The sequence below is a fragment of the Podarcis erhardii genome (genome assembly GCF_964252035.2).
Source record: "Podarcis erhardii genome assembly, chromosome: W".
Taxonomy (NCBI): domain Eukaryota; kingdom Metazoa; phylum Chordata; class Lepidosauria; order Squamata; family Lacertidae; genus Podarcis; species Podarcis erhardii.
The window spans coordinates 1,022,341-1,046,444 of NC_138506.1; the positions used below are offsets into that span (position 1 = coordinate 1,022,341).

Genomic DNA, 24,104 nt, shown 5'->3' on the forward strand with positions numbered 1-24,104 from the left:
ATGACACGAAGAGAAATTACGAAGAATGCAGCTCTTATTTAAATCTTTAATATAAGTTATAAGAACACGAATCACAGTAATATAAGAACTGGATAAACACATTGATCACAGAGCACGGGAAAGCACTAATTAAATTTTCTAAATCTGGAAATAATTGGAATTAATTGGATATTAATTGGTATTTGTATAATTGGGGGAAACTAATAAAAAATTGTTGTTGCTTTAAAAAAAAATTAAAACAGAACTCCACTCTGGACTTGTGTAGGCCTTTTCGTCTCCTGAAGATGTTCTGCAAGGCAGCAGAGGTTTAGGATCAGAGTTTTCCTTCTAGATGGGCTACCTTCCCAGGTTGATGAGCCCCATCTGACCCTTGTCCATCAAAAAAAGTGGGAGTTCCTGCACCTCTTTTTCTAGAAAAAAAGCACTGTTCAAGACAGACTGATGCCAACAACAACATCATAGGGTCAGTCTCCTAAAAAATTCCTGTGTTTTGGTGCTCTCAAACATAATCTCTTATATACTTCTAAACTAACATGTGATTTCTACTTCACCAATCACAGGATTATAGAAAACTTTCCCACAACTATTGCAACCCACTGACATCAATCTCTACCAGTGGTTTCAAAAACTGTGTGTCGTGACACCCTGGGGTGCCTTGGATGATGGTCAGGGGTGCAGCGAGCAACATGGGCCTCTGTCCCTCTTTCCTTCACTCCCTCGCATCTCTGCCTCCCATAGGCTTGCACAGCTGTTTGTTGCAGCAGCCCTGGCTACAAGCTCCCCAGGCGAGTGGTGCCTTTGGGGCTGGTCAGGGGGTGCTGGTTGCCAGGAGCTGAGGCAGCCTCGGAGTAAGCAAGCAGACTCAAGGGGCCCAGCCAGTCAGTCCACCAGCTCTTGCTGTTGGGAATGGACAGTGTGAGGAGACACTTCTCTTTGGGGCAGGGGGCACAGCTCAGACCAGGGACTGCAGCAGCTACCTGGAGGACTCCCAATGAGAGGGAAGAGGAAAGGAGGCTGAGGGAACACTCCATGAGGGAGGGTGTTTGAAAAAGGGTGAGAGGCTGCCAGTTCTGCAGGTAAGGGGAAATGTAACTGGGCTCCTGAGCCCCACAGGGGTGCCACAGAAAGAATGTAGTTGGTCAAGGGATCCATGGACTCAAAAAGGTTGAAAACCTGTTCTAGACCAGTGAGAGAGCCCACCCCAAACTCCTCCTTTTAACAATGTCTTCATTAATCATTTATCAATGTCTTTTGGTTAATCACTCTGTTTATCATTTGTCTATCAACATCTGCTTTCCATTATCTGTGATTAATACATCAGTCCTATTGACCTAAGGTTAAATGCAAGTTCTGTTATGCCTAGCATTCTTTTATCCATTGTCACAGTGATTATATGCTTACATGTGATGGTTTGTGTATGCTATTCGCAATAAGCACCCTCTGCTCACTCAGAGAGGTATTTACAGTTCTTTATTTTGCATATGTAAAAGCAGCACAGTACAATCATGCATCCGAATCGTCTGGTTCAGATTCGGGGAGTGGTCTTGTCCTGCTTCTCCTCCAACAGAAGAGGCGGCTGGAATGTTCATGGGACGTCTCTGATCCCTGCGCTTTAACCCTCTCCTTTCCTGTGCCGAAGGGCTGATTGAATTATTGAGAGGAAGGGGGCCAGTAGACCAAGAAGAGGCAGGCTGCTGAAGGACTAAGGAGTGTCTCCCTTCTATGACCAGCTCCGCTCCCCCCGGCCTCCCAGAACATGCAGAGAAATGAAAAGAGCAAAGGAGAGATTGGTTGCGTGCAGACGTAGTCTCCGACTGCTTGGAAAAACCCCTGGAGAGGAGAGACCATAGGCAGCTGTGGGAGGGCAGGGACCTTCAGTCCTTGCAACTTCTGCATTGGGCCAAGACCTACTGGGAAGAGTTGCTGGGATCACTAGGCCTGCACTGTTTTTGTTTCTTTGAATAGATAGATAGATAGATAGATAGATAGATAGATAGATAGATTCTTTATTGTCATTACACAAGTGCAACATTGCACAAGTGCAACGAAATTGGATGCCATCCCTTAAAGAGTTAACTTCACTGACACCAGTGTTTTTTTATTGCTGACCTTCACATGACTGGCTCCTGACAAAACCCTTGGCTTTCTTAATATTTTTGAAGGACTAAATCTGAGCCCATGTCGGACTATGGAGATGAATTTGTCACTTGCAGCCAACTGGCGTATGACTACCACATTGAAAAGCCCCACAAGGTAACTTGCTTGTTGATCTATCTTACTGTCTTCTTCCATGCTTGAAATATGGCTATGTGGACGGTTCTGGATTACAGTTATAGAGAAGTATCAAATCACATCTGTCCTCTAGAACAGAAGCAGTTTTCCTCCTCCATGTTTGTTTGAAGGGTGGTTTTTTATTGGCGACAGAATTCACCCCCTTGAAAACCTTGTCTTTTTTTCATTTTTTATAAAAATGTTTCTAGCCTTGTTGGCTGGCAATACCCCCCCCAAAAAAAGATCACTGACTAGTATAGGGACAGGGGACCTGTGGCTACAACTCCCATAATCTCTGATTGTTGGCCATGCTAGCTGGGGCTGATGGAATTTGAAGTCCAGCAACACTTGAAGGGTGACAAATCCCCCTTTCCCATCCTAGTGAAATCCTTGAAGTGAGACGGGTTGTTGTTGGATATGCAGAGCAGGAAAGTTGAGAACATGCTGCTAAACATTGACTTCCTGTTTCCTGTTTCAGGATACCATTTGTCCTGATTACTGCCTCTACTTGTACAAAGATATGCAGACTCTGACCGACCTGTTACATTCTGACATCGGCCAAGACATGCTGTTGCACAACAGCACTTTTTTATGGTTCATCCCTTTTATCCACTCCCTTATGGACCTGAAGGACCTGGGGATTGCCTACAGCATAGTGGTCATTCATCACCTGTGTTTGGAAATCCAAAATGTCCTCAGTGGCACTGTTGAGACTTGTGACAAAGTGTCTGAGTTCTTCATCTGGATCTTGGTGACTGTTGTTGAGTGCAGCCTTGAGAAAAATTGCCTTCATTTTCTGTGGATCAGCTCAGAAATGTGGGTGTGGATAGTGGTGAAATGTGTCATGCTTCCAAGTAACGTGTTCATGCCTGGCATTGAGAGAAGAGTAGTCAGGAATAGCTTAAGAAGCACAGTGACATCACCATCTTGGGAACCTGAGCCCATACAGTTTGCCTGCATGAAACTGATCCGTAACATCCTGAAGGAAGGGTATCAGGTTGTGCAGTCACCCACTTGTAAGCAGTTCCTTGATGAACTCAACTTGCTTCGCCGTAGCCACAAGCACTGGGAGCTGAGTTCCCAGCAGGCTCTAGAATTACAGAACACTCTGAAGGAGATCATATGGAGCATCATGAGCAAATCGTTAAATCCTTCCTCCCTTGTGAAGAGCCCTCCTGTTTGTGTAACTTCACCTACTTTCCTGATGAACCCCAAAAGGCAGGAAGACAGGTGTCCAATGAATATGGACAATGAGCACCTACCCTGCTTGTCTGTGTTAGCAAAAAGACACATGGATGCCCAGAAAAATGTGGTGTCTCATCAATGGCCAGGGGTCCAAAACAAGCAAGATCCCTTCTACAAAAGCTTTGGCCTCGGTTTTCAAGACCTGGAGACCAAAGACTTCAGCACAAAGGAGAAGCCCAGTTCTTCCAGATCTCTTACAGAAAAGAATGGTAACAGCAGCAGTGCTTTGGAGAGAAAGGTTGGTCTAAATGACCTTACAAGCAAAATCAGATCTCTGAAACCAGACAGCACCCTGCAATTAAAACTGTTACCTGAAAGCGGTAGGAGAGGAAATACCAATCTGGAGCCAGGAACAGAAAAGCTGCAGTTGGTCAGAGACAGAACAAAGAGCCAGGAAGGGCAGAGGAGTGAAATCATTGTAGCCAGAGGCAGCACATCAGACACATTGCCTTGCAAATCAGAGGCAAGCTCAGGCAAGGCCTCTGTTGTGTGTGCTAAAGGAACCAGTTTACCCATTGACTCTAGCCAGGAAAGCATCATCCGTCACCAAAAATGCATTAAGAGGAAAGCTAAAGGCGCTGTTCAAACTTTGTCTGCCCGAGAGAGCAACAAGTTGTCTGCTGATGCAGATGATTCCCCAAACGAAGTCATTATTTCTGACGCTTCTTCAGATGAGGATGAAAACAAAATGAAAGCTGGTAGAGAGAGCAGGAAAGGGCAAGTGGACGTGTGCCTTGAGAAGAAATTCAGTGCCCCAGAGCAAGAGCCATTGACTACTCCAGACCTCATACATCATACAGCAGCTCGTGAAGGCCACATCAGCAAGGGAAATGCAGTGGTATGCTCAAATTTCACAGGGATATGTGCTGGCAATGGAAGCTGTTCCAGGTGCACAGATCCAGTTCTGCCCAGTACATCAGCATCTGCCAGTCCTTCAGGGTCAGCACCTGCTGTCAAAGAATCCACTATTCAGCCAGGGAAGAGCTCTGCAGAATATGGGCAGGTTAAAACAGCTAGAGAAAGTCCCAAGGGAAGCATCAAGCCAAGCATGCACAGTAAAAAAACACTGCTGGCAAAACTGGCAAGATCTACTCCTGCTCTGGTCCCACCCAACGAAATCCAACATATGCCAGCCCCAACCTTAGTGACAGAAAAACATGGCCTATCAGAGAAAGTCCAAAGAGCAGCCGAACTTGCTCAGTGCACACAGGACAGTCTTGCTGAGTTGCGCAGTTACAGGGAAATTGTTGGCGAGGTGGATGTTCCCCAGGAAAGGACATCACAATTAGTAAATGCTCAGCAACTAACTACTAGAAATAAGAACAATTTTGCCTGCCAAAAACGTCAGCTCTATAGGCAGACAAACCCCAAAGAGAGAGAGAATTGTCAGTGTACTCAGGGAGAAACTCAGGAGGCTCAGCCAGCCAAAAAACCCAAGGCGTCAGAGCTAAGACCTGTGCAGTCTGCCAGTATGGTGGGGGTGGAAAATCAGAAGGAAAGTTCTGCTGGAGCTAGTAAAACCAATCATTTGACCTTTCCAGATCCCTCCTCTAGCCCATGTGACGAGGATGTGGCTTTGAAAAAGAGAGAGCCCCAATTGAATGAGAACAAAGATGGTGACGGCTTCTTTCTTACACAGTTGGATCCAGTGGACATGGAACTGTGTTCACAAATAGAAGATGGCAGTTACCTCTCAAACATGGAAGTCAATATATCTGCAAGCCCACTGCAGGGTAGTAATGATGACTTGCAGTTCAAGACCCCGACGCTGAGCAGCATTCTCCAGCCTCGGATTTCAAACAACACCCCTCAGTTGCTGAATGTGCAAAATAACCATATTGTCATGGCGCTGCCCACCCCCAGAGCTGGTTCTTGGAACAAAGTGCACCAACCCTTTGCACAAGCAAACATTGTGAATGCCCACCAGAGAGACCATGGGATTTTCACCAGAGAGGTGCTGAAGTGGAACTATGACATGTTTGCAAACTTTAAACTGTTTGGGCCACCAAGCCATCTCCTTCAGTCTATTGTTGCCCCTGTCACAGCCAAGTTTGAGGATTACAATGACTACTTCAATACTTTCTTCCCCTTAATGATGCTAAATGCATTTGAAACGGTAAGCTGGCAAGAGACCACCTCGTTTTTCTCTTTCCTCCTCAAAGGAAATCCTCCCACTAGCTGCAATTAAACTCTCTCTCTCTCTCTCTCTCTCGGTTTCAATTTCAAAAGTTGACAAGTTGACACATGTTTCCAAATACACATCCATTTTTGTGTTCAACTTCCCCGCCCCCCTCCATGGTTTCCCCCGTAATTTTTAAATTTCCTGCATATTATCAATATTCTATACCTTGTCTTTTCCACACTGTACTCAACAACAAGTATTCAGTTGCTGTTCTTCATTCAAATCCTACCTACGTTTTAACATGTTTACAATAATTCTTTAAATATTCAACAAAGGGTTTCCACTCCTCCTTAAAACCTACCTCTTCTTGATCTCTAATTTCCATAGTTAAATTTGCCAATTCGGCATATTCTGTCAGTTTAAACTGCCACTCTTCTTTAGTAGGTGTCTCCTGATTTCGCCATTTTTGTGCATAGAGTACTCTTGCTGCTGTTGTAGCATACAATTGGTTTGTCTGTCTTCTTGAAACATCTGACCCAGCTATCCCTAAGAGAAATGCCTTGGGGTTTTTTGGGAGCATCACCTTATGTAATTTTTTAACCTCATTATAAACCATCTCCCAAAACTCTTAGCCACTTTACATGTCCACCACATATGGTAAAAAGTGTCTTCTGCTTCTTTACATTTCCAACATAAGCGTGACTCTGATTTGTACATTTTTGCTAGCTTACTCGGTGCCAAGTACCATCTGTGAGTCATTTTTATAAAGCTTTCTTTCAAAACATAACACACTGAGAATTTTATATTCAATTTCTACAGTTTTTCCTATGCCTTCATCTCTATATTGTGCCCACATCGCTAGTTCAGTGGATCACAGCAGATTTATCTATTTCAATCTTTAGTTTCTCATCCTAAAAGCCTCTTATACATCTTTGAAATTAGTTTTTCTCTGTTCTCTAATAACTCTTTTTCAAACTGAGAGCTTTGATTAATAAACCCATGCTTCTTACCTTGTTTAAATACTTCAATCAGTTGATAGTATTGCAACCAATACTTTTTATCCTCTAACTTCTTAAGCAGGCATAGGCAAATTCGGCCCTCCAGATGTTTTGGGACTACAATTCCCATCATCCCTAGCTAACAGGACCAGTGGTCAGGGATGATGGGAGTTGTAGTCCCAAAACAGCTGGAGGGCCGAGTTTGCCTATGCCTGTTCTTAAGCATCACACCCTCTTCTGTGAGGTCCAGTAGGTCCCTATAGGTCACCCATTTCTTTTCCATGTTTTGTTTTTTTCTGTGAAATTGTTTTTTTAATTACATTTTTCAAAAATATTTTGACAAAAATACAGATCCAATATTTTCAAACAAATACCGTATTTTTCGCCCCATAGGCCGCACCGCCCTATAGGCCGCACCTAGTTTTTTTGGGGGGGGGAATAAAGGGGAAAAAATTATTTCCCCCCCAGGCACGGGGCTGGCACGGGGGAAGCCCGAGCTTCCCCCGACCCCAGCCCCCAGAACAGCCTGCTATCCGCAAGCCTAGGGAGCCGCGCCGGTCTCCCCAGGCTTGCGGAGAGCTGCGCGAAGCCCGGGCGCGCTCTTTAGCTTCGGAATTCAGGCAGCTCTGCGCAACCTTTGGGAGCCCGGCGCGGCTTCCCGCCGGGCTCCCGAGGGTTGCGCAGAGCTGCGCGGAGCCCGGAAGGGCAGGCAGCTCTGCGCAACCCTCTGGAGCCCGGCGCGGCTTCCCGCTGAGCTCCTGAGGGTTCCGCAGAGCTGCGCCGATCCCGGGAGCGCAGGAAGCTCTGCGCAACCCTCGGGAGCCCGGCGCGAAGCCCCAGTGCGCACCGACCCCTCTCGCTCTCCAGGCTTCAGAGAAAGCCTGTATTCGCCCCATAGGACTCACACACATTTCCCCTTCATTTTTGGAGGGGGAAAAGTGCGTCCTATAGGGCGAAAAATACGGTATGTATATTTTTACTTCCCCCCACTTCTTTTATGGTTTCCTCTATTTTTACATTTGTAACACTGCATTTCCTTCATTACTCCAATTATTAATTACTCCCTAGTTTTCCTTTCACATTAATTTTAACTGTTTGGTTTAAGTTAATCCTGCTAATGAACTTACATGTGTACAATAACATTTCCAGTAAGTCTTTATACTTCTCTCAGACTCTATATAAATTCTTCCTGAGTACATGATTTGAGAACTTTTTATATATCGTCGCTTTACCATACCATAAACATACATCCCAGCTAAATTTATTACCGTATCCTTCTAGATCTAGCAATTGTGTATTATCAATACAATCAAAAGTCTGGCATTGCAAAGCCACCTCTATCTTTAGTATCCATCAAAATGTTATGCTTTATTCTTGGCTTTCTCCCCGCCAAACAAATATTGAAATATCTCTTTGCCATTCCTTAAAGCAGCTTGTGTTATTTATTATTGGTATTGTTTGGAATAAGAATAACATCTTAGGTAAAATATTCATCTTTATGGCTGAATCCTTCCTAAAAATGAAAGTTTTGTCCTCCCCAATTAAACTTAAGCCACACCTGCACATACATTTAAATCAGTATTGTACCACTTTAAACAGTCTTGGCTTCCCCCAAAGCATCTTGGGAACTGTAGTTCATTAACGGTGTCAAGAAGCGGCTCCTATTGCTTGATTGTTAAACCACTCTAGAAATTGTAGCTCTGTGTGAGAGGAAAAGGGCTCTCCTAACAACTCTCAGTATGTCAGGGACATAGAATCGAATCGAATGCCGGGGAAGAGTCCGACTCTGGAGACCAAAGATCGCAGACAGAGCAGGAGGAGGTGGGCTCGACCCCCTTTCATCAAGAGTTCCCTGACTCAGCTAGAGAAAGGGGAGGGGGAGAGATAGACGGCAGTGGGAGAGTTGCTAAGCAACCAGCAGAAAGGCAGCGGACAGGGAGTTCTTCTTTTGAGAGCTGAAAAGGTTAGAATGCAACGGAAGTGCAAAAGGGGAAAGGCTGGACTTTGGCATCCTTCTTGCTGTGACAAGGGCGGAGACTTAAGAGTGACCAACTTGTTTCAAGAGTGTCAGGCTGGGAGCTGCACTCTGGATGTAATTTATTATAAATGTACCATAAAACTGTCAGGGAGTCATTAAATCTTATCAAGGCTTGCTTGCCTGTCTGAGATCATTACAGCCTATGTGGGAAGGAGCCATGGCTGTTTAAAGTGGTATAACAGTGCTTTAAAATGTAGGGTGTGGATGTTGTCTTAGGACAGGAGGTGGGGGAACATCTGTGACCCTCCAGATGTTACTCAACTACAACTCCCATCAGCCCTAGCATATGGCCAGTGACACCAGGGATGGATGGATGGATGGATGGGCATTGTAGTCCAGCAATATCTGGAAGGCCAAAAGTTAAATTATTATTATTAATAATAATAATAATAATAACCCCACCACTCTGGGCGGCTTCCAACAAAATATTAAAAATACAATAAAACATCAGACATTAAAAACTTCCCTAAACAGATTCCCCACACCAGCCTTTGAAAGGTGTGTCTCGTTCATGCAAAAGGGATTTTTGTAAGCCTAACTGTTGCACTAGTGTAGTAGTGGACTCTAGGGTTTTTTGGCAAGGGGGAGCGGGGTTAAAAGTGTCCCATTTGGGGGTTTTTCGGATGGGGCAGGTGTTGAATGTTTTTGTTTAGTTTTACAAATGTATGCATCAAAATTATGCTAATACATCAATAGACATTTTTTTTAAGCAATACAGTCCTCCCTCCCAATCCCACTAAGCAAGAGCATGTGTATTTAACAAAATACATTGCATCACAATTGTCCATGAGTAGATGGAGGCTGCTAGTTCGATGAATTCCCAAACAGGAAAGTAATAACAGAACATCATATGTCCATAAAATGGTTGGAGTCTTATGTTCAATATAGAGCTTTCATATATTTGGTAAGTTTCTTCATTAATATCACTGTCCATACCTTTTGTCCTCATAAGAAAAGTTGCAAGTTTGCTAAATTTCTCCAGTTTTGTGCCACCAGTTGTTGGGCTGCTGCAAGCAGGGATTTTATTATTTCCTTAGACTGTAACTCATTTTGCTCTCTGTGAAAATCAGTCAATAAAGTTAACTGTGGTGAGCCACAGACTCTCTGGGCCCCATTTATGAGCAGGGAATCCTGCCCAATGGTTTTAGCAGCCCACATGTGGTGGAAGAGCAGTCTCTTAAGCCTATGCTTCCATCTCCCTGCAGATGGCACAGGAGTGGCTAAAGAACCAGAAATCAAAAGAGCAAAGGCCTTTTGAGTTGAATTTGCTGAACTTCAATGCAGACACAAATGAAGCAGATTTTACAAGTGAGTGAGAATTTCACTGCATATAAACAAATGGGAAGTAGAAATGCAGTCCTGTTTTTAATGGTGGTTGTAGTAGATATCAGAAGTGCTTGTGTTAACACTAGACTGTTGGGGTGAGCAGTCAAGGGCTATTATACTTTATTCTGCCTGTATCCTTTTTGCTTTTCTGCCCAACACAGAATGTTGATGTGTATTTTAGCCTGTTTTCAGTTTCTCGTTGATTTGATTTTTAAAAAATGTTTTAAATAATTTTTTTACCAATTATTTTAATCTTTTGGTAAACTGCTTTGAAGTTGTGAAAAACCAAACAAGCGGTGTATAAATTTTATGAAATAAAATAAACCAATATCTGTGACACAAACAAACTGATATCCAGGTGCTGCAAATGATTAAATGAATAATGAATAAAAATCAATATTATTTGATTAAAAAGAAAAAAAACGAGGATTGAGGCAAGGTGTGCCTGCTTTATCTCAATACCCAGAATGCTTTCTCTCTCCAAAATGGACCTCAGCAGGTCTCACCAATGAAAAAGCTCATACAACTAAATTGAGTGAATATTTATTAGAATGTGCGACTGGGTAACCAAAAACATCTGGAATTCAAAGTTCAGCTGTAGCAACTTGTGCTCGACATGCCTACTGTTTTATTAAGAGCTTTTGGTAACAACGTAGTTGTATCTGTATGTGGCTAAATGCTTGCATATTTTTGTTCTGTGTTCAAATTACTTCTCCAGTTAACATCTCAAGAAGCAATTTAGAGAAACAGCTGCACCCAAAGGAATGTGACTTGGTGTTCTTAATATTGTCTGAAAAGCAAAACTTCTATAGCAAAGAAGGCAAGGCAGAGAGCTGTCCATTACGCCATGTGGGCTATGTGACTCGGTTTTATACTGGTAGGTGTTTTTTTTAAAAAAAACTAATAAGTGTACAAAACAATTATGTTAGCCAACCCTTGGTGTCAGTAAGTTATTTGATTTGGGATGGGGGACCCATTTCTGCTATTTCAGCATGAAATTCTGGCTCAGTCCAGGTATTGCCCAAGCTCTGTGGTTAAGAAAGCTTAACTATAGTTTGGCATGAAGTTTTGAGTTGACAAACCATGGTTTATCATCCACTGGCAAGCCAAGAAGCCATGGATTGAGATCAGAAGCCATTGTTTGAAGTGGGGTTACAAGCCACAGTTTTGGGAAATGGAAGCAGGCAAAGAACTCTAAACAATGTACAGTCTGTTAATATGTATGCTAGAAAAGCTCTCAAATCATGATTTGAATGCTAGATGATACTGAATGCATACACTGTGGTTTCTGAATTGTACCCCTCTCTCTCTCTCTCTCTCTCTCTCTCTCTCTCTCTCAGAGATGAAAGAGCAGGATGCCTGTCTCCTGTCTGTCAAGACACAAGGAAATTTGTCCGGTGTTGATAAGAATGTCAGGTGTGTGGTGGTCAGTTCTTTGGTGACAACGGAGCAAATGTTCAAGGCCCTCCTTCTTCTGAACCGAAGCCCTCTAGCCAAAGCCATAATCAGCCCACAAAACTCTGACTTCTGTCTGACAGGCTCAACTGTGGACTTGGAGACTTCTGTAAGTGTTTGTTTTAAAAGGCAATATAACCCAGTTCTGACTTGGGGAGGTATAAGATATTTTGCTACCCATTACACAAATCGTATGCCAATGAGCCAGGTGTTAAGCTGAATCTCCCTCAGAGATGGGCAGAGAAGACCAGAGAGAGGCAAGAGAATATTTCTACTCCAGCAGCCAACTTTCCGGAGGTGGAGGCGGGGGATAAGAGGAGAGACAGTTAGCTGTTAAGATTAGCAGCAGATGGAAGCTTTCTCCTGCCATCTCCAGGGAAGCCTTCGGAATTATGGTTCACACACCGCCGCTTTTCAAGTGTTGCCCGTAACATGTGGCCACAAATCTGCATCTCTTGGGAACATGGTCTTTTAGATGTGAGACAAGGGTGGGGACCTCAGTCCCAGGGGCCAAATGCCACCCTCCAGGCCTCTCTGACTGGCACTTGCAAGTCTGCCTAGGCCACACACACTGTCCCCAGTGTGCGTACATTCCTCTGTACGCAGGAGAACTGCGACATACATCCAGTGGAGCTGTATGCATGCTTAGCAGAGTTCTGCAAGAAGCGAGGCTGTGTAGGCGTGTGGCATCACGAAATTTATTAATTTACAGCAAATCAAAACAACAAAACATGACTGGTGTGAGCAGTGTCTCTCACACACATCTTCTCTGTCCGAAAGCAGAGAACAAAGAGCAGAAAAATAAAAACACACAGAACGGAAGTTCTCTTGTCTGAGTTTCTGTTCCCACACTTCCAGCAGTGTGGAATGTAAATAAGGATCACATGATCCAGCAATGCGAGAATGAATTAGAGACACCCAGGCCTTGCCCTTCACTGGCCTTGCTTTGCACCCTCCTTGAGTGGTGGTGGTGTTATCTGCCTGGTTGGGATGTGTCCTTGAGCTCTGATCAAGCCTCTTGCTTGCCTGAATTTGGGAGGAGAGTGGTGTCTTGAATGTGAAGAAAGGTAAAACCCACCATGTTTGCGTTGCTCACTTTTGTTCCTGCCATGTGGCCCTCAGAATGTTGTTCTGGAAGGTATGTGGCCCTTGGACTGAAAAGGTCCCCCTGCCACTACCCAGTGCATAATTCCATCTACACCTTTTTTGTCTCCTGTTTGGCTGTATCTCACATGGATGTGAAATTTAGCTGCTTGGGAAATTCACAGAGTCCCACCTGTCTTTCCATAGCCAAAATTAAGCTTGAGTGCACATTACCTGTCTTTTTTTTTTTAAAAAAATATTTTTTATTCAGATTTTTTTTTAAAACACATAAACAAAAAACCAAACACAACACATAATACAAACAAACCAAATCAAAAACAAACACATATAATTTCACAATCTTATTTTCATATACCTTCTTTCCTCCGACTTCCCCATACCTCCCTTTCGCTGCATCCTTATTTTACAATTTTTTTTTAGCAACCCTTTAATCCATTAATCCCTTTAGTTCCCTTTCATTAAGTTTTCTTTAATTTTTTAGTTACAGCTGTAATTCTCTGTTTCTTACCCCTTGACATCTTAACACTCCTCAATTTTACAACAGTTTTTAAGATACATTTTAAATTTCTTCCAGTCTTCTTCCACTGTCTCTTTCCCCTGGTCGCGGATTCTGCCGGTCATCTCTGCCAGTCCCATAAAGTCAATCACCTTTGTCTGCCATTCTTCCAGAGTAGGTAGTTCTTGCATCTTCCAATACTTTGCCAGTAGAATTCTTGCTGCTGTAGTAGCATACATAAAAAAGGTCCTATCCTTTTTTGACACCAATTGGCCAACCATACCAAGGAGAAAAGCCTCAGGTTTCTTAGGGAAGGTCCACTTAAGGACTTTCTTAATTTCATTATAGATCATTTCCCAAAAGGCTTTAACCCTCGGGCAGGTCCACCAAAGGTGATAAAAAGTACCTTCAGTCTCATTGCATTTCCAACATTTGTTATTGGGCAAATGGTAAATTTTTGCAAGCTTGACTGGGGTCATGTACCACCTATAGATCATTTTCATTATGTTTTCCTTTAAGGCATTACATGCCGTAAATTTAACACCGGTGGTCCATAACTGTTCCCAGTCAGCAAACATAATGTCATGACCGATGTCTTGTGCCCATTTAATCATAGCTGATTTCACCATTTGATCCTGTGTATTCCATTTCAACAGCAAGTTATACATTCTTGACAAATTTTTTGTATTGGGTTCTAACAATTCTGTTTCTAATTTTGACCTCTCCTTCTGAAATCCAATTTTCCTGTCCTGCTTAAATGTCTCGTTTATCTGATGGTAGTGCAACCAATCTCGAACTTTGGACTTTAATTTCTCATAACTCTGAAGTTTAACCTTTTCACCATCTTGTTCTAGAATTTCACAATATTTTGGCCATTTAGAGTCCATATTAAGTTTTTTCACTGCCTTAGCTTCCATTGGTGACAACCACCTGGGAGTTTTACTTTCCAACAGATCCTTATATCTAATCCAAACATTATATAATGCTTTTCTGACAATATGGTTTTTAAAACTCTTATATACCTTTGCCTTGTTATACCATAGATATGCATGCCAACCAAAACTATTGTCATACCCTTCCAGATCCAAAATGTCTGTGTTTTCAAGAAGTAGCCAGTCTTTCAACCAGCAGAAAGCTGCCGATTCATAATAGAGTCTTAAGTCCGGCAGGGCAAACCCCCCTCTGTCTTTTGCATCAGTTAAAATCTTAAATTTTATTCTGGGCTTTTTGCCCTGCCAGACAAATTTTGATATATCTTTCTGCCACTTCTTGAAACAGTCCATCTTGTCCAATATTTGTAAGTTTTGAAATAAAAACAACATTCTAGGCAATACATTCATCTTTATAGTAGCAATTCGGCCTAACAAGGAAAGTCTCAGTCTTGACCATATTTCTAGATCTTTCTTTACTTCTGACCAGCATTTTTCATAATTGTCTTTAAATAAATTCACGTTCTTAGATGTTAAGTTTACCCCCAGGTATTTCACTTTTTTTTTAATTTCCAAACCTGTTTCATTCTGAAATCTCTCTCTTTCCTCCATAGTTAATTTTTTTTCCAACACTTTCGTTTTCTGTTTGTTAAGTTTAAATCCTGCTACTTGACCAAAAGTCTCGATTAGCTCTAATACTCTTTTGGTACTAGTGTCTGGCTGATGTAAAGTCAATACTAGGTCATCTGCGAATGCTCTTAGTTTGTAGTGTCTAACTCCGACCTGAACTCCTTTAACCAACTGGTCCCTTCTAATCATGTTTAACAAAACCTCCAGGACCGATATAAAAAGCAAAGGAGATATTGGGCACCCCTGTCGTGTACCTTTTTCTATAGATATTTCTTCCGTTACCACATTGTTTACAATTAGCTTTGCTTTTTGTTTGGAATATATTGCACCTATACCGTTTTCGAAACCTTGGCCTACCCCCATCCCCTGGAGATTCTTCTTCATAAAGCTCCAGCAAATGTTGTCAAAAGCTTTCTCCGTGTCCACAAAAATCAAAACCGCCTTTCTGTTAATGTCAACTTCTAACAACTCCAAAATGTCTATAATGTTCCTCACATTGTCTGACATATGTCTCCCTGGGAGAAAGCCAGTTTGGTCCTTATGAATCTCCCCTATCAACACTCTCTTCAGTCTTTTTGCCAAAATGTCTGCAAAAATTTTATAATCCACATTAAGTAAAGATATAGGGCGGTAGTTTTTAACCTGGTTCTTTTCAGTCTCTGTTTTCGGTATAAGTGAGATGAAAGCCTCTTTCCACGATTCAGGTGCCTTTTTCACCTCGATAATTTCATTGCAAACTTCCTTCAATGGTTGTATTAACCATTCCTTCAACGTTTTGTAGTATCTAGCAGTTAGTCCATCTGGTCCTGGTGATTTTCCCAGTTGCATGTTCTGAATGGCACCCTCTATTTCTTGGTCTGTTATTTTTTCATTCAAGATCATTTTACTTTGTTCTGAAATTTTTGGTAGACCATATTTTCTGATAAATTTTTCTATTTCTTGTTCATTGACTGGCCCTTGTGCATACAGTTTCCTAAAAAAACTTTGAAAACAATTACTTATCTCATTAGGTTTGTGGATAATCTTTCCATCCATTTCTAGACTTGTCACAGTGTTCAATTTCTGTCTCTTTTTCAATTGCCATGACAGAAGTTTCCCATATTTGTCTGCTGATTCAAATGTCTTTTGTCTCATCTGCTTTATTTTCCATTCTATTTCTTGATTCATCAATTCCATATATTGCATCTGATGATACTTTATTTCTCTCAAAATCTCATGAGACTTTGGTTTGGACCTCAATTTCTTTTCTCCTTCTTTCATTTTTTCTAAGATTTTTTCTTTCCTCTCATTTTGTTTTTTCCTCTTTATAGAGTTCTGTTGAATTAGGAAACCTCGCATCACGGCTTTGCTAGCGTCCCAAATTGTTCTTTTCTCCACATCTGTTCTCAAGTTTATCTCAAAGTAATCTTTTAGTGTTTTTTGGGCCTTCTTGTAAATCTCTTCATCTTTAAATAAGGTGTCATTCATTCTCCATCTAAAGGATCCAGTTGTTGTTAGTTTCATCTCCATCTTTACAGCGTTATGGTCGGAGCAGGTTTTTGGGCAGATTTCTACTTTTTTTATTCTTGTCGCCAGACTGCTAGTGACCCATATTTGGTCAATTCTTGTCCATGTCATTTTTGCTTCAGAGAAAAAGGTTCCCTCTCTCTCCAGAGGATTCCTTATTCTCCAGATGTCAATCAGATCCATAGTTTCAGTCATTTCAAAGAAAGTCTTAGGTAGTCTCCCTTCCTTAGAAATCACTTGTCTCTGTGCTTTGTCCATATTTGTGGAGACGACTCCGTTCATATCTCCCATCATTACGATTTTATAGTCCAGAAAGTCCATTAAAGTCTCATGCAACTTCTTAAAGAATTCAGCCTTCCCATCATTTGGTGCGTAAACTCCAACTATCATTTCTCCTTGAACCTGTATTTCAATTGCCAGGTATCTCCCTTGTTCATCTTTAAATATCATTTTTGGAACCAATTTTTCTTTTGCATAAATCACTACACCTCTTTTCTTCACTTTGTCTGATGCAATAAATTCCTGACCAAGTCTCTTATTTATTAATAATTTCCTGTGTATTCTAGCAATATGTGTTTCTTGCAAACATATTAGGTCTAATTGTTCTCTCTTCAAAATGTGAAAAACTTGATGTCTTTTTCGGGGAAGGTTGAGACATTTTGTTACTGAGTATCTGTTCCTCCGACTGCTCCCAGTTTTTGTTCTTCCTCTGATGGCGGTGGTAAAAGTCCGAATGACAGGTTGGCGATGTCAGTTGGTTCTTTCTCCTCTAGAGTCCCTTTCTGTAGATCTTCCAAGTATCTCCCCCAAAACTGTTCTTTATCTTGAATTGTTCTTATTTTTATCTTCCTTCCTTTGAAGTTAAAAGATAGTCCTTGTGGGAATTCCCACCTGAAAGGGATGATATTTTTCTTCAGCAGGTCGACCAAATCTTTAAATAAGGTTCTCACCTCCAATATGTATTTAGGAATATCTTTAAAAATCTGTACTTGACAGTTCTGGATCACCAGTGCCTTTTGATAATGCAGGTTCAATATTTTATCTCTTTCTTCCTTGGATCTCAATGTAATTAAACAATCCCTTGGTTTCTTCCCCTGCCTCCTGCCCAGCCGAAAGGCCGTAGTTATTTCAAACTCATCTTCTTCCTCCCATTCTTCATGCCAAAATTCTGCAAAGTTGTTTCTAAGGAATTCCACAAGGTTGTCCCCCTCACTCTCGGGTACCAGTCTTAATTTCAAATTTTTCTCCTTTCTCTGTAGTTCCAGTAGGGACAAGGCTGCATCATGTTCATTTACTTTTTTTCTGATCGGCTCAAACTTTTCCCTTGTCTCTTCTGCAGTATTTTTTGCACTTTCCGCAATCTTTCGTGTTTCAGAACTTTCTTGGATTAATCTATTTATAGAATCTGTGTTAGATGATACACTTGCCGTGTTCAAGTCCAGTCTTGTTGTCAGTTCTGTCAATTTTTTAGAATTTTCTGTGGACTGCTTTGTCAGAGCTTCCAAAGATTGTTTTATTTTAAGCAATGCCTGTGTCATAGGATCCATAGATGCTGTTGCTGTCTTTTCCTGTGCAGCTGGTGTTGTGCCTGATATTGAGCCCCTTTTCTTCTGCTGTGCTTGCTTTGTTTTAAGTCTGGTTACTATCTCATCTGGGCCACTCATGTCCTCAAGGTCGTTCTCACAGGAAAGACTTACAAGTGGAAAATCCCACTGTTTCTTTCTCAATGTTACAGTTTCTCTTTAGACCCTCTAGAGGGAGCATTCAATTGTATCCAAAAGGAAAAGAATAACAAAAGAAGCAGGCAGAACATAGAGCAATGAATAAAAAGTTCAAGAGTTCACTCTGTAAATCCACAATTGTTTCAATGTAGCCAAAAATTCCACAGCTTTCTTCCCTTAAAGTCCAGTAACTTTGTTTCAGACAAAAACCCCACTTTATATCCAGTTAATCTGACAGTTCGCTTTTCCCGGTGCCTTGCTCCGGCAGCCCGACTTAGGGGGGTTTGGCAGTGAAAGATCTTTTTTTCCAATTATTTTCACGCAGGTTGGCAATGTCCAATTATCCTCCCCCCTTCTCCTGCCTGTTGGGGGGAGATCTAGGTCCGATGTCAGGTTTGACAGATTACAAAAAGTTTTTTCTTTCAAATGCAGCTTACTCTTTTCGTTGCTTTGTTAGTCATGCAGTTCGGGGAGGCAGACTTCCTTATTTTATGCCTTTCCCGTTTTCAGTTAAATCTCCAAATCTAATGTCCCGTTCAGTCCCTCAATCTTACTCACGGGTGTTGCTGTCAATTCTCAATTTCAGGAAGGAATCGGCGCTCTCCGTTCATGGCGACGCGGCTTCACTCCACGGGCTGGGTAGCGACTCTCAGCACCACGCTTACTCCCGATGCCGCTCCGGAGCCTTTAAAAAGGCTCCTTCACAGTGCCGGGGGGCGCAAAAGGTGCCCACCGAGTCTCCTTGCCCACAGGCTTCTGCGCCTGTGATTTTTAGGGGTCCCCCGCTCGCCGTAGCGGGTCAGACCCGAACTCGCGGAGCAGTCCTGCCTCGGAGCTCGAGGCAAGAGCAGCCATTAAACGCTGGCGCCGACCGGAAGTCTCGCACATTACCTGTCTTAAGCCAACCTTCCCCCAGCCTGACACTCCCCAGGTGTTTGGGGCTACAACTCCCATCACCTCCAACCATTGGCCGTACTGGCCAGGGCTGATGGGACTGGTAGTCCAAAACATCTGGTTGGCACAAAGCTGATGAACATCAGCAGCAGTCTTCCACAGTCTCCTCCTTCCTCTTCATTTATTTATTCAATTTATATCCCACTCTTCCTCCTGAAAGTTGAACTTGGGCCTTAGGAGAGAATGACATTGTGATAACATTCCTGTGGCAATTTTCTGCAAAATGAGAGGTCCATTGAAGAGAGACTTCCAAATCCTTTAAATATATACATATATATATATATATATATATATTAACAATTTAAACAGAGACTTTCAAATCCTTGCGGCTTTTGTACCTCTGAAGTGAGGACAGATAACGCAGGGTCAGTTTGCACAAAATGCTAAACCAAACCATGGCTTAGTGCAAACTTGCAGGTGCTCAAAGAGGAGATGGTGGCTAGTTTGATTCGCCTTGAGGTCCTGCTACTGTGAGCTAAACCATGGTTTGGCTTGCATGTGTCTTCTGGACTTGGACATGTCAAACTTTAAGTGAGGCAAACCACAGGCTTAAGTTTGGAAAACTTGCTGTAGCCCAAACCAAGACCTAGCTCACAGCAGTAGAATACTGTAAGCAAAGCCATCACAGTCTCCTGTTCTGGGAACCCACATGCTCACACTAAGCCATGGTTTGGGGAGTTTCCAAGATGGCGCCGGTAAGGGCGGCCCTGTTCTAAGCTCCATGCTAGTAGTGTAGTTTTTTTCTATCCGTTTTAAGTGTTTTATTAGTTTTTTTTACCGGTTTTAATTGCTACCTAAGGCACTTAAACCTTAGCATTTACCTACAAGTGACCTAGTAATTTGTCTCCCTTGCTGGAAGGGCACCGAATCGTCGGCTACACAAGGAACTAGAGGGCAAGCGCTGGATTAAAATTACTCCCGAGCACTGGATCACCTTTGCTGTAGCTGTAGCCTGGAAACAGGGTCTGAGCGGAGTTTTTTAGTACTTGGGGAAGGGAAAGAGCCAAGCCGAAGTTGAAGCCAGGCCAGGGGAGGACCAGAGGACCAGCGGAGATCATAGGAGTCCTCAGGTGCCTGCACGGGCAGTTGAACCTGATGGGCTTGAGGACCCAGCCTCCCTCTCGAGCCGTCTTCTTCAGCTGCACTTCGTCATCCTAACAGCGAGAGCGGAAAGCTGCGAGGCTGCGAGGCTTCGGGTTGCTGAAATCACACTCTGAGAGGTGGAGAAGAAGTTTTCGGCAGAGAGGGGTGAAGAGAGAGGAAACGGAAGTTTAAATTAACAAAACAAAAGCCTGGACGTTCACAAAGCGGTGAGACCTTTCTGTTCCAAGTTAAGCCTGCCTGCACTTTTCCCGGAGACCGAATAGGGGAGAGATGGGGGACTGGATAAAGATTTAAAGTGAGAGCCCTTCCCTTGAACAATTAATCGTGAAGAGTGCTGAGCTGAGATGATCTACTTGAGCCCTCAACAGAGGTAAATCTTTATTGGAATTTGACTCTTATTATAGCTCTTCAACGAACTGTGGAGAAATCCCTGGAGCTAAATACTCAGCTGTATAGCTAAATTCACTGACTGTGGTAAGAAGTCCCCTTCTTCTCTCCTGTATTATTTACATTATTTAGCTCATACCTACTGTGGCTATGGGCAAGAGGAAACGCCTCAGAGAAGCAGAGGAATTACTGCTTCTCCCTAGCCCTAAGCTACAAGCTAAAGAAAGAAGAGACCAGTCAAATTTTCAAGCAGCAGCTATTACATACAATAGATTTCTTCCACTAAGTGACTTGGATGTAGCTAATAACACTCCCAAGTCCCAAAATACCACCTTACACACTTGTAATCTAATGAGCACTCCCATCAAGGGTGGGCCCGAGGTGGATGGGGAAAAGATCCGAGACAAAGAAAACCAGCTGGGAAATGAGTCCTCCCATTTACAACTAGTCATTAGGACACTGGACTGTATTTTTAAAAAGATAGACTTTCTGACGTGCTCAATTTCCAAGCTAACGGAAAAAGTGATGGATATGGATGCCAAAATTGCCCTCAAAAATAACTACCAGAGGGGACCTCCAGTGATAGTCCCACCAAACTTTGGGACAAAGGGGATGAGAAAATACAAACTAAACGATCTCATGTGTAAGCAAAATTTAACACTGCAACCTAAGAAGGTGTGCCTAACGATAAGGTCTGAGATATGGGATTGGTCAAGCTTGGAAGGAGCTAAAATTGCCCTAAGTAAAATCCTGAGAATAAGCATAGTTCATATTGATCTTCATGCTTTACTTCCGCTAACTCAATCAAATGGCCCTTACAAAGTTATTTTGGCCTTCCGTTCGTTGAGACTACCCTTATTAATAATAAGACAAAAATGGAAATTTATAAAAACAAAAATCATACCCACAAGGGTTTTTGCGGACAGTATAGTAAAACCACTACTTGTGGAAAAAGAGAAAGAGATATTAGATTTAGAAACAAGCCCTACAAACTCGCCAGACAAAGAGATGTTGCTTTCCCCACAGAGAACGGAGGAGATTGCCTGCAGTCCACAACCAGGAACGAATTTGGGTGGCTCCAGAATATCCAATGATGAAAGCGTACTTATGAACTCATTTGATGAATTACAGTCACAAGAAAAGGAAAAAATAATAAATAAATTAGATAAATTAAGAGAGAAGATGTCTCGGGCCAAAAGCAAAATAGGAAACAAAGGAATTCAAACCAACAGGGCTATTGGAGACTCAGTGGACCTTCTCAAATTCAGCCCACAGCCCCAAAATAGGTCCATAAAATCCAAGGCAACGATACAGACAATCGTCTCGCCACCCCTATTACTTAATCTGGAACCAGCTCTTCCTGCATTTGCCGGAATGGCTATACCTACTAAAGAACAGCAAAATATAAACAAAATTTCGACACATTCCTCAATGCCTGACCTGGAGTCATCATTATCGGACGGAGAATCTCTAGCTAACGATTTAGAAGTTCAATCTGCTATCGATACGGACTGGACAGAAGACTCCTTGGGCCATATAAATAAGATGATATACCCACGGAAGGAAAATCTAATAATAGATAAAACTTGTACCGATCTAATCTCTGCTCCCCTAGATGACAAGCTCTCTGATAAAACAAGGGATTTCAGAGAGGAGACTAGACCAAACCAGGACACTACCCCTATAGGACCGGGCGAGCAGAGCATAATTACAAATAGCTCAAGAGGCACACCTGCGCCAAAAGGAGAGAAGTCATTTACTATTAGTCAAAGGAAAATTACTGACTTCTTCAAATTTGACAACCCACCAAGATCAGTGTTCCCCCCTTCTCCATTGTGACTACCCAAACCCCAGTCAAATTCTCCCCCGTTCTCCCTTTTAAGCTGGAACATAGCAGGTTGGAAGGGGAAAAAATCTGACCTGGACTTTGTAAAACTAATAAACTCACATCAAGTAATTCTCTTGCAGGAAACATGGGAAGAGGGGAGAGTAAATATTAATGGTTTTGATGTTACATCATTACCGGCATGCCCATCTACTAAAGGAGGCCGGCCTAGTGGAGGATTAGTTATAGCAATTTCCTTGAAAATACGGGCAAAACTCACGCTTGTAAATGCTTCCACCCTTGCAATTACAGCCCTGATTACGGGAAAAACTTTGAACTTGTTATAACAAATGTTTATCTTCCTCCTGGAGGTAACATTGCAGACTTATACAATAAATGGGGAGTCTTGGAGGAACATCTTATTCTTTGTCACTCCAAATACCCCAATATACCCAATGTTATAGCAGGGGATTTCAATGCTCGTGTTGCAACAAACTGGGAGTCTTTAATCAAAGCCAAAAAACGGAAAAGGGGGGAAACCACCAAAGAGGAATTCAAACAAATAGCCAGCACGTGTAGACACAAAGTCAGAAAAGCTAAAGCACAGAATGAACTCAGGCTTGCTAGAGAGGTTAAAAGCAACAAAAAAGGCTTTTATGGGTATGTTCGTAGCAAAAGGAAGAACAAAGAAACAGTGGGGTCACTCAGAGGAGGAGATGGTGAAATGCAAACAGGGGACACAGAAAGGGCTGAACTCCTCAATGCCTTCTTTGCCTCAGTCTTCTCCGATAAAGAAAACAATGCCCAACCTGAAGAATTTGGAGCAAATGATTCAGCAGAGGAAACACAGCCCAGAATAACTAAGGAGATAGTACAAGAATACTTGGCTAGTTTAGATGTATTCAAGTCTCCAGGGCCAGATGAGCTGCATCCAAGAGTATTAAAAGAACTGGCAGATGTGATCTCAGAACCACTGGCAGTCATCTTCGAGAATTCCTGGAGAACAGGCGAAGTCCCGGCAGACTGGAGGAGGGCAAATGTTGTCCCTATTTTCAGAAAGGGGAAAAGAGAGGACCCAAATAATTACCGCCCAGTCAGTCTGACATCAATACCAGGGAAGATTCTGGAGCAGATCATTAAGCAAACAGTCTGTGAGCACCTAGAAAGGAATGCTGTGATCACCAATAGTCAGCATGGATTTCTGAAAAATAAGTCATGTCAGACTAACCTGATCTCGTTTTTTGACAGAATTACAAGCCTGGTAGATGAAGGGAACGCAGTGGATGTAGCCTACCTTGATTTCAGCAAGGCATTTGACAAGGTGCCCCATGATATTCTTGTAAAGAAGCTGGTAAAATGCGGTCTTGACTATGCTACCACTCAGTGGATTTGTAACTGGCTGACTGACCGAACCCAAAGGGTGCTCATCAATGGTTCCTCTTCATCCTGGAGAAGAGTGACTAGTGGGGTGCCACAGGGTTCTGTCTTGGGCCCGGTCTTATTCAACATCTTTATCAACGACTTGGATGATGGACTCAAGGGCATCCTGATCAAATTTGCAGATGACACCAAACTGGGAGGGGTGGCTAACACCCCAGAGGACAGGATCACACTTCAAAACGACCTTGACAGATTAGAGAACTGGGCCAAAACAAACAAGATGAATTTTAATAGGGAGAAATGTCAAGTATTGCACTTGGGCAAAAAAAATGAGAGGCACAAATACAAGATGGGTGACAGCTGGCTTGAGAGCAGTACATGTGAAAAGGATCTAGGAGTCTTGGTTGACCACAAACTTGACATGAGCCAACAGTGTGACGCGGCAGCTAAAAAAGCCAATGCAATTCTGGGCTGCATCAATAGGAGTATTGCATCTAGATCAAGGGAAGTAATAGTGCCACTGTATTCTGCTCTGGTCAGACCTCACCTGGAGTACTGTGTCCAGTTCTGGGCACCACAGTTCAAGAAGGACACTGACAAACTGGAACGTGTC

General features: G+C 42.6%; 1 protein-coding gene across 4 annotated transcripts in view; it reads left to right on the top strand.

Moving 5' to 3' along the window:
* Nucleotides 1-24,104, top strand: part of LOC309333198 (putative helicase senataxin) — a 308,026-nt gene that overhangs the window by 152,255 nt on the left and 131,667 nt on the right. For all 4 annotated transcript variants that reach the window (XM_081846593.1, XM_081846594.1, XM_081846596.1 and 1 more), the window contains 5 exons: nt 2,163-2,253; nt 2,750-5,632; nt 9,880-9,982; nt 10,719-10,877; nt 11,341-11,564. In XM_081846593.1, coding sequence (XP_081702719.1) covers nt 2,163-2,253; nt 2,750-5,632; nt 9,880-9,982; nt 10,719-10,877; nt 11,341-11,564 — 3,460 coding nt within the window. The remainder of the gene's footprint in view (nt 1-2,162; nt 2,254-2,749; nt 5,633-9,879; nt 9,983-10,718; nt 10,878-11,340; nt 11,565-24,104) is intronic.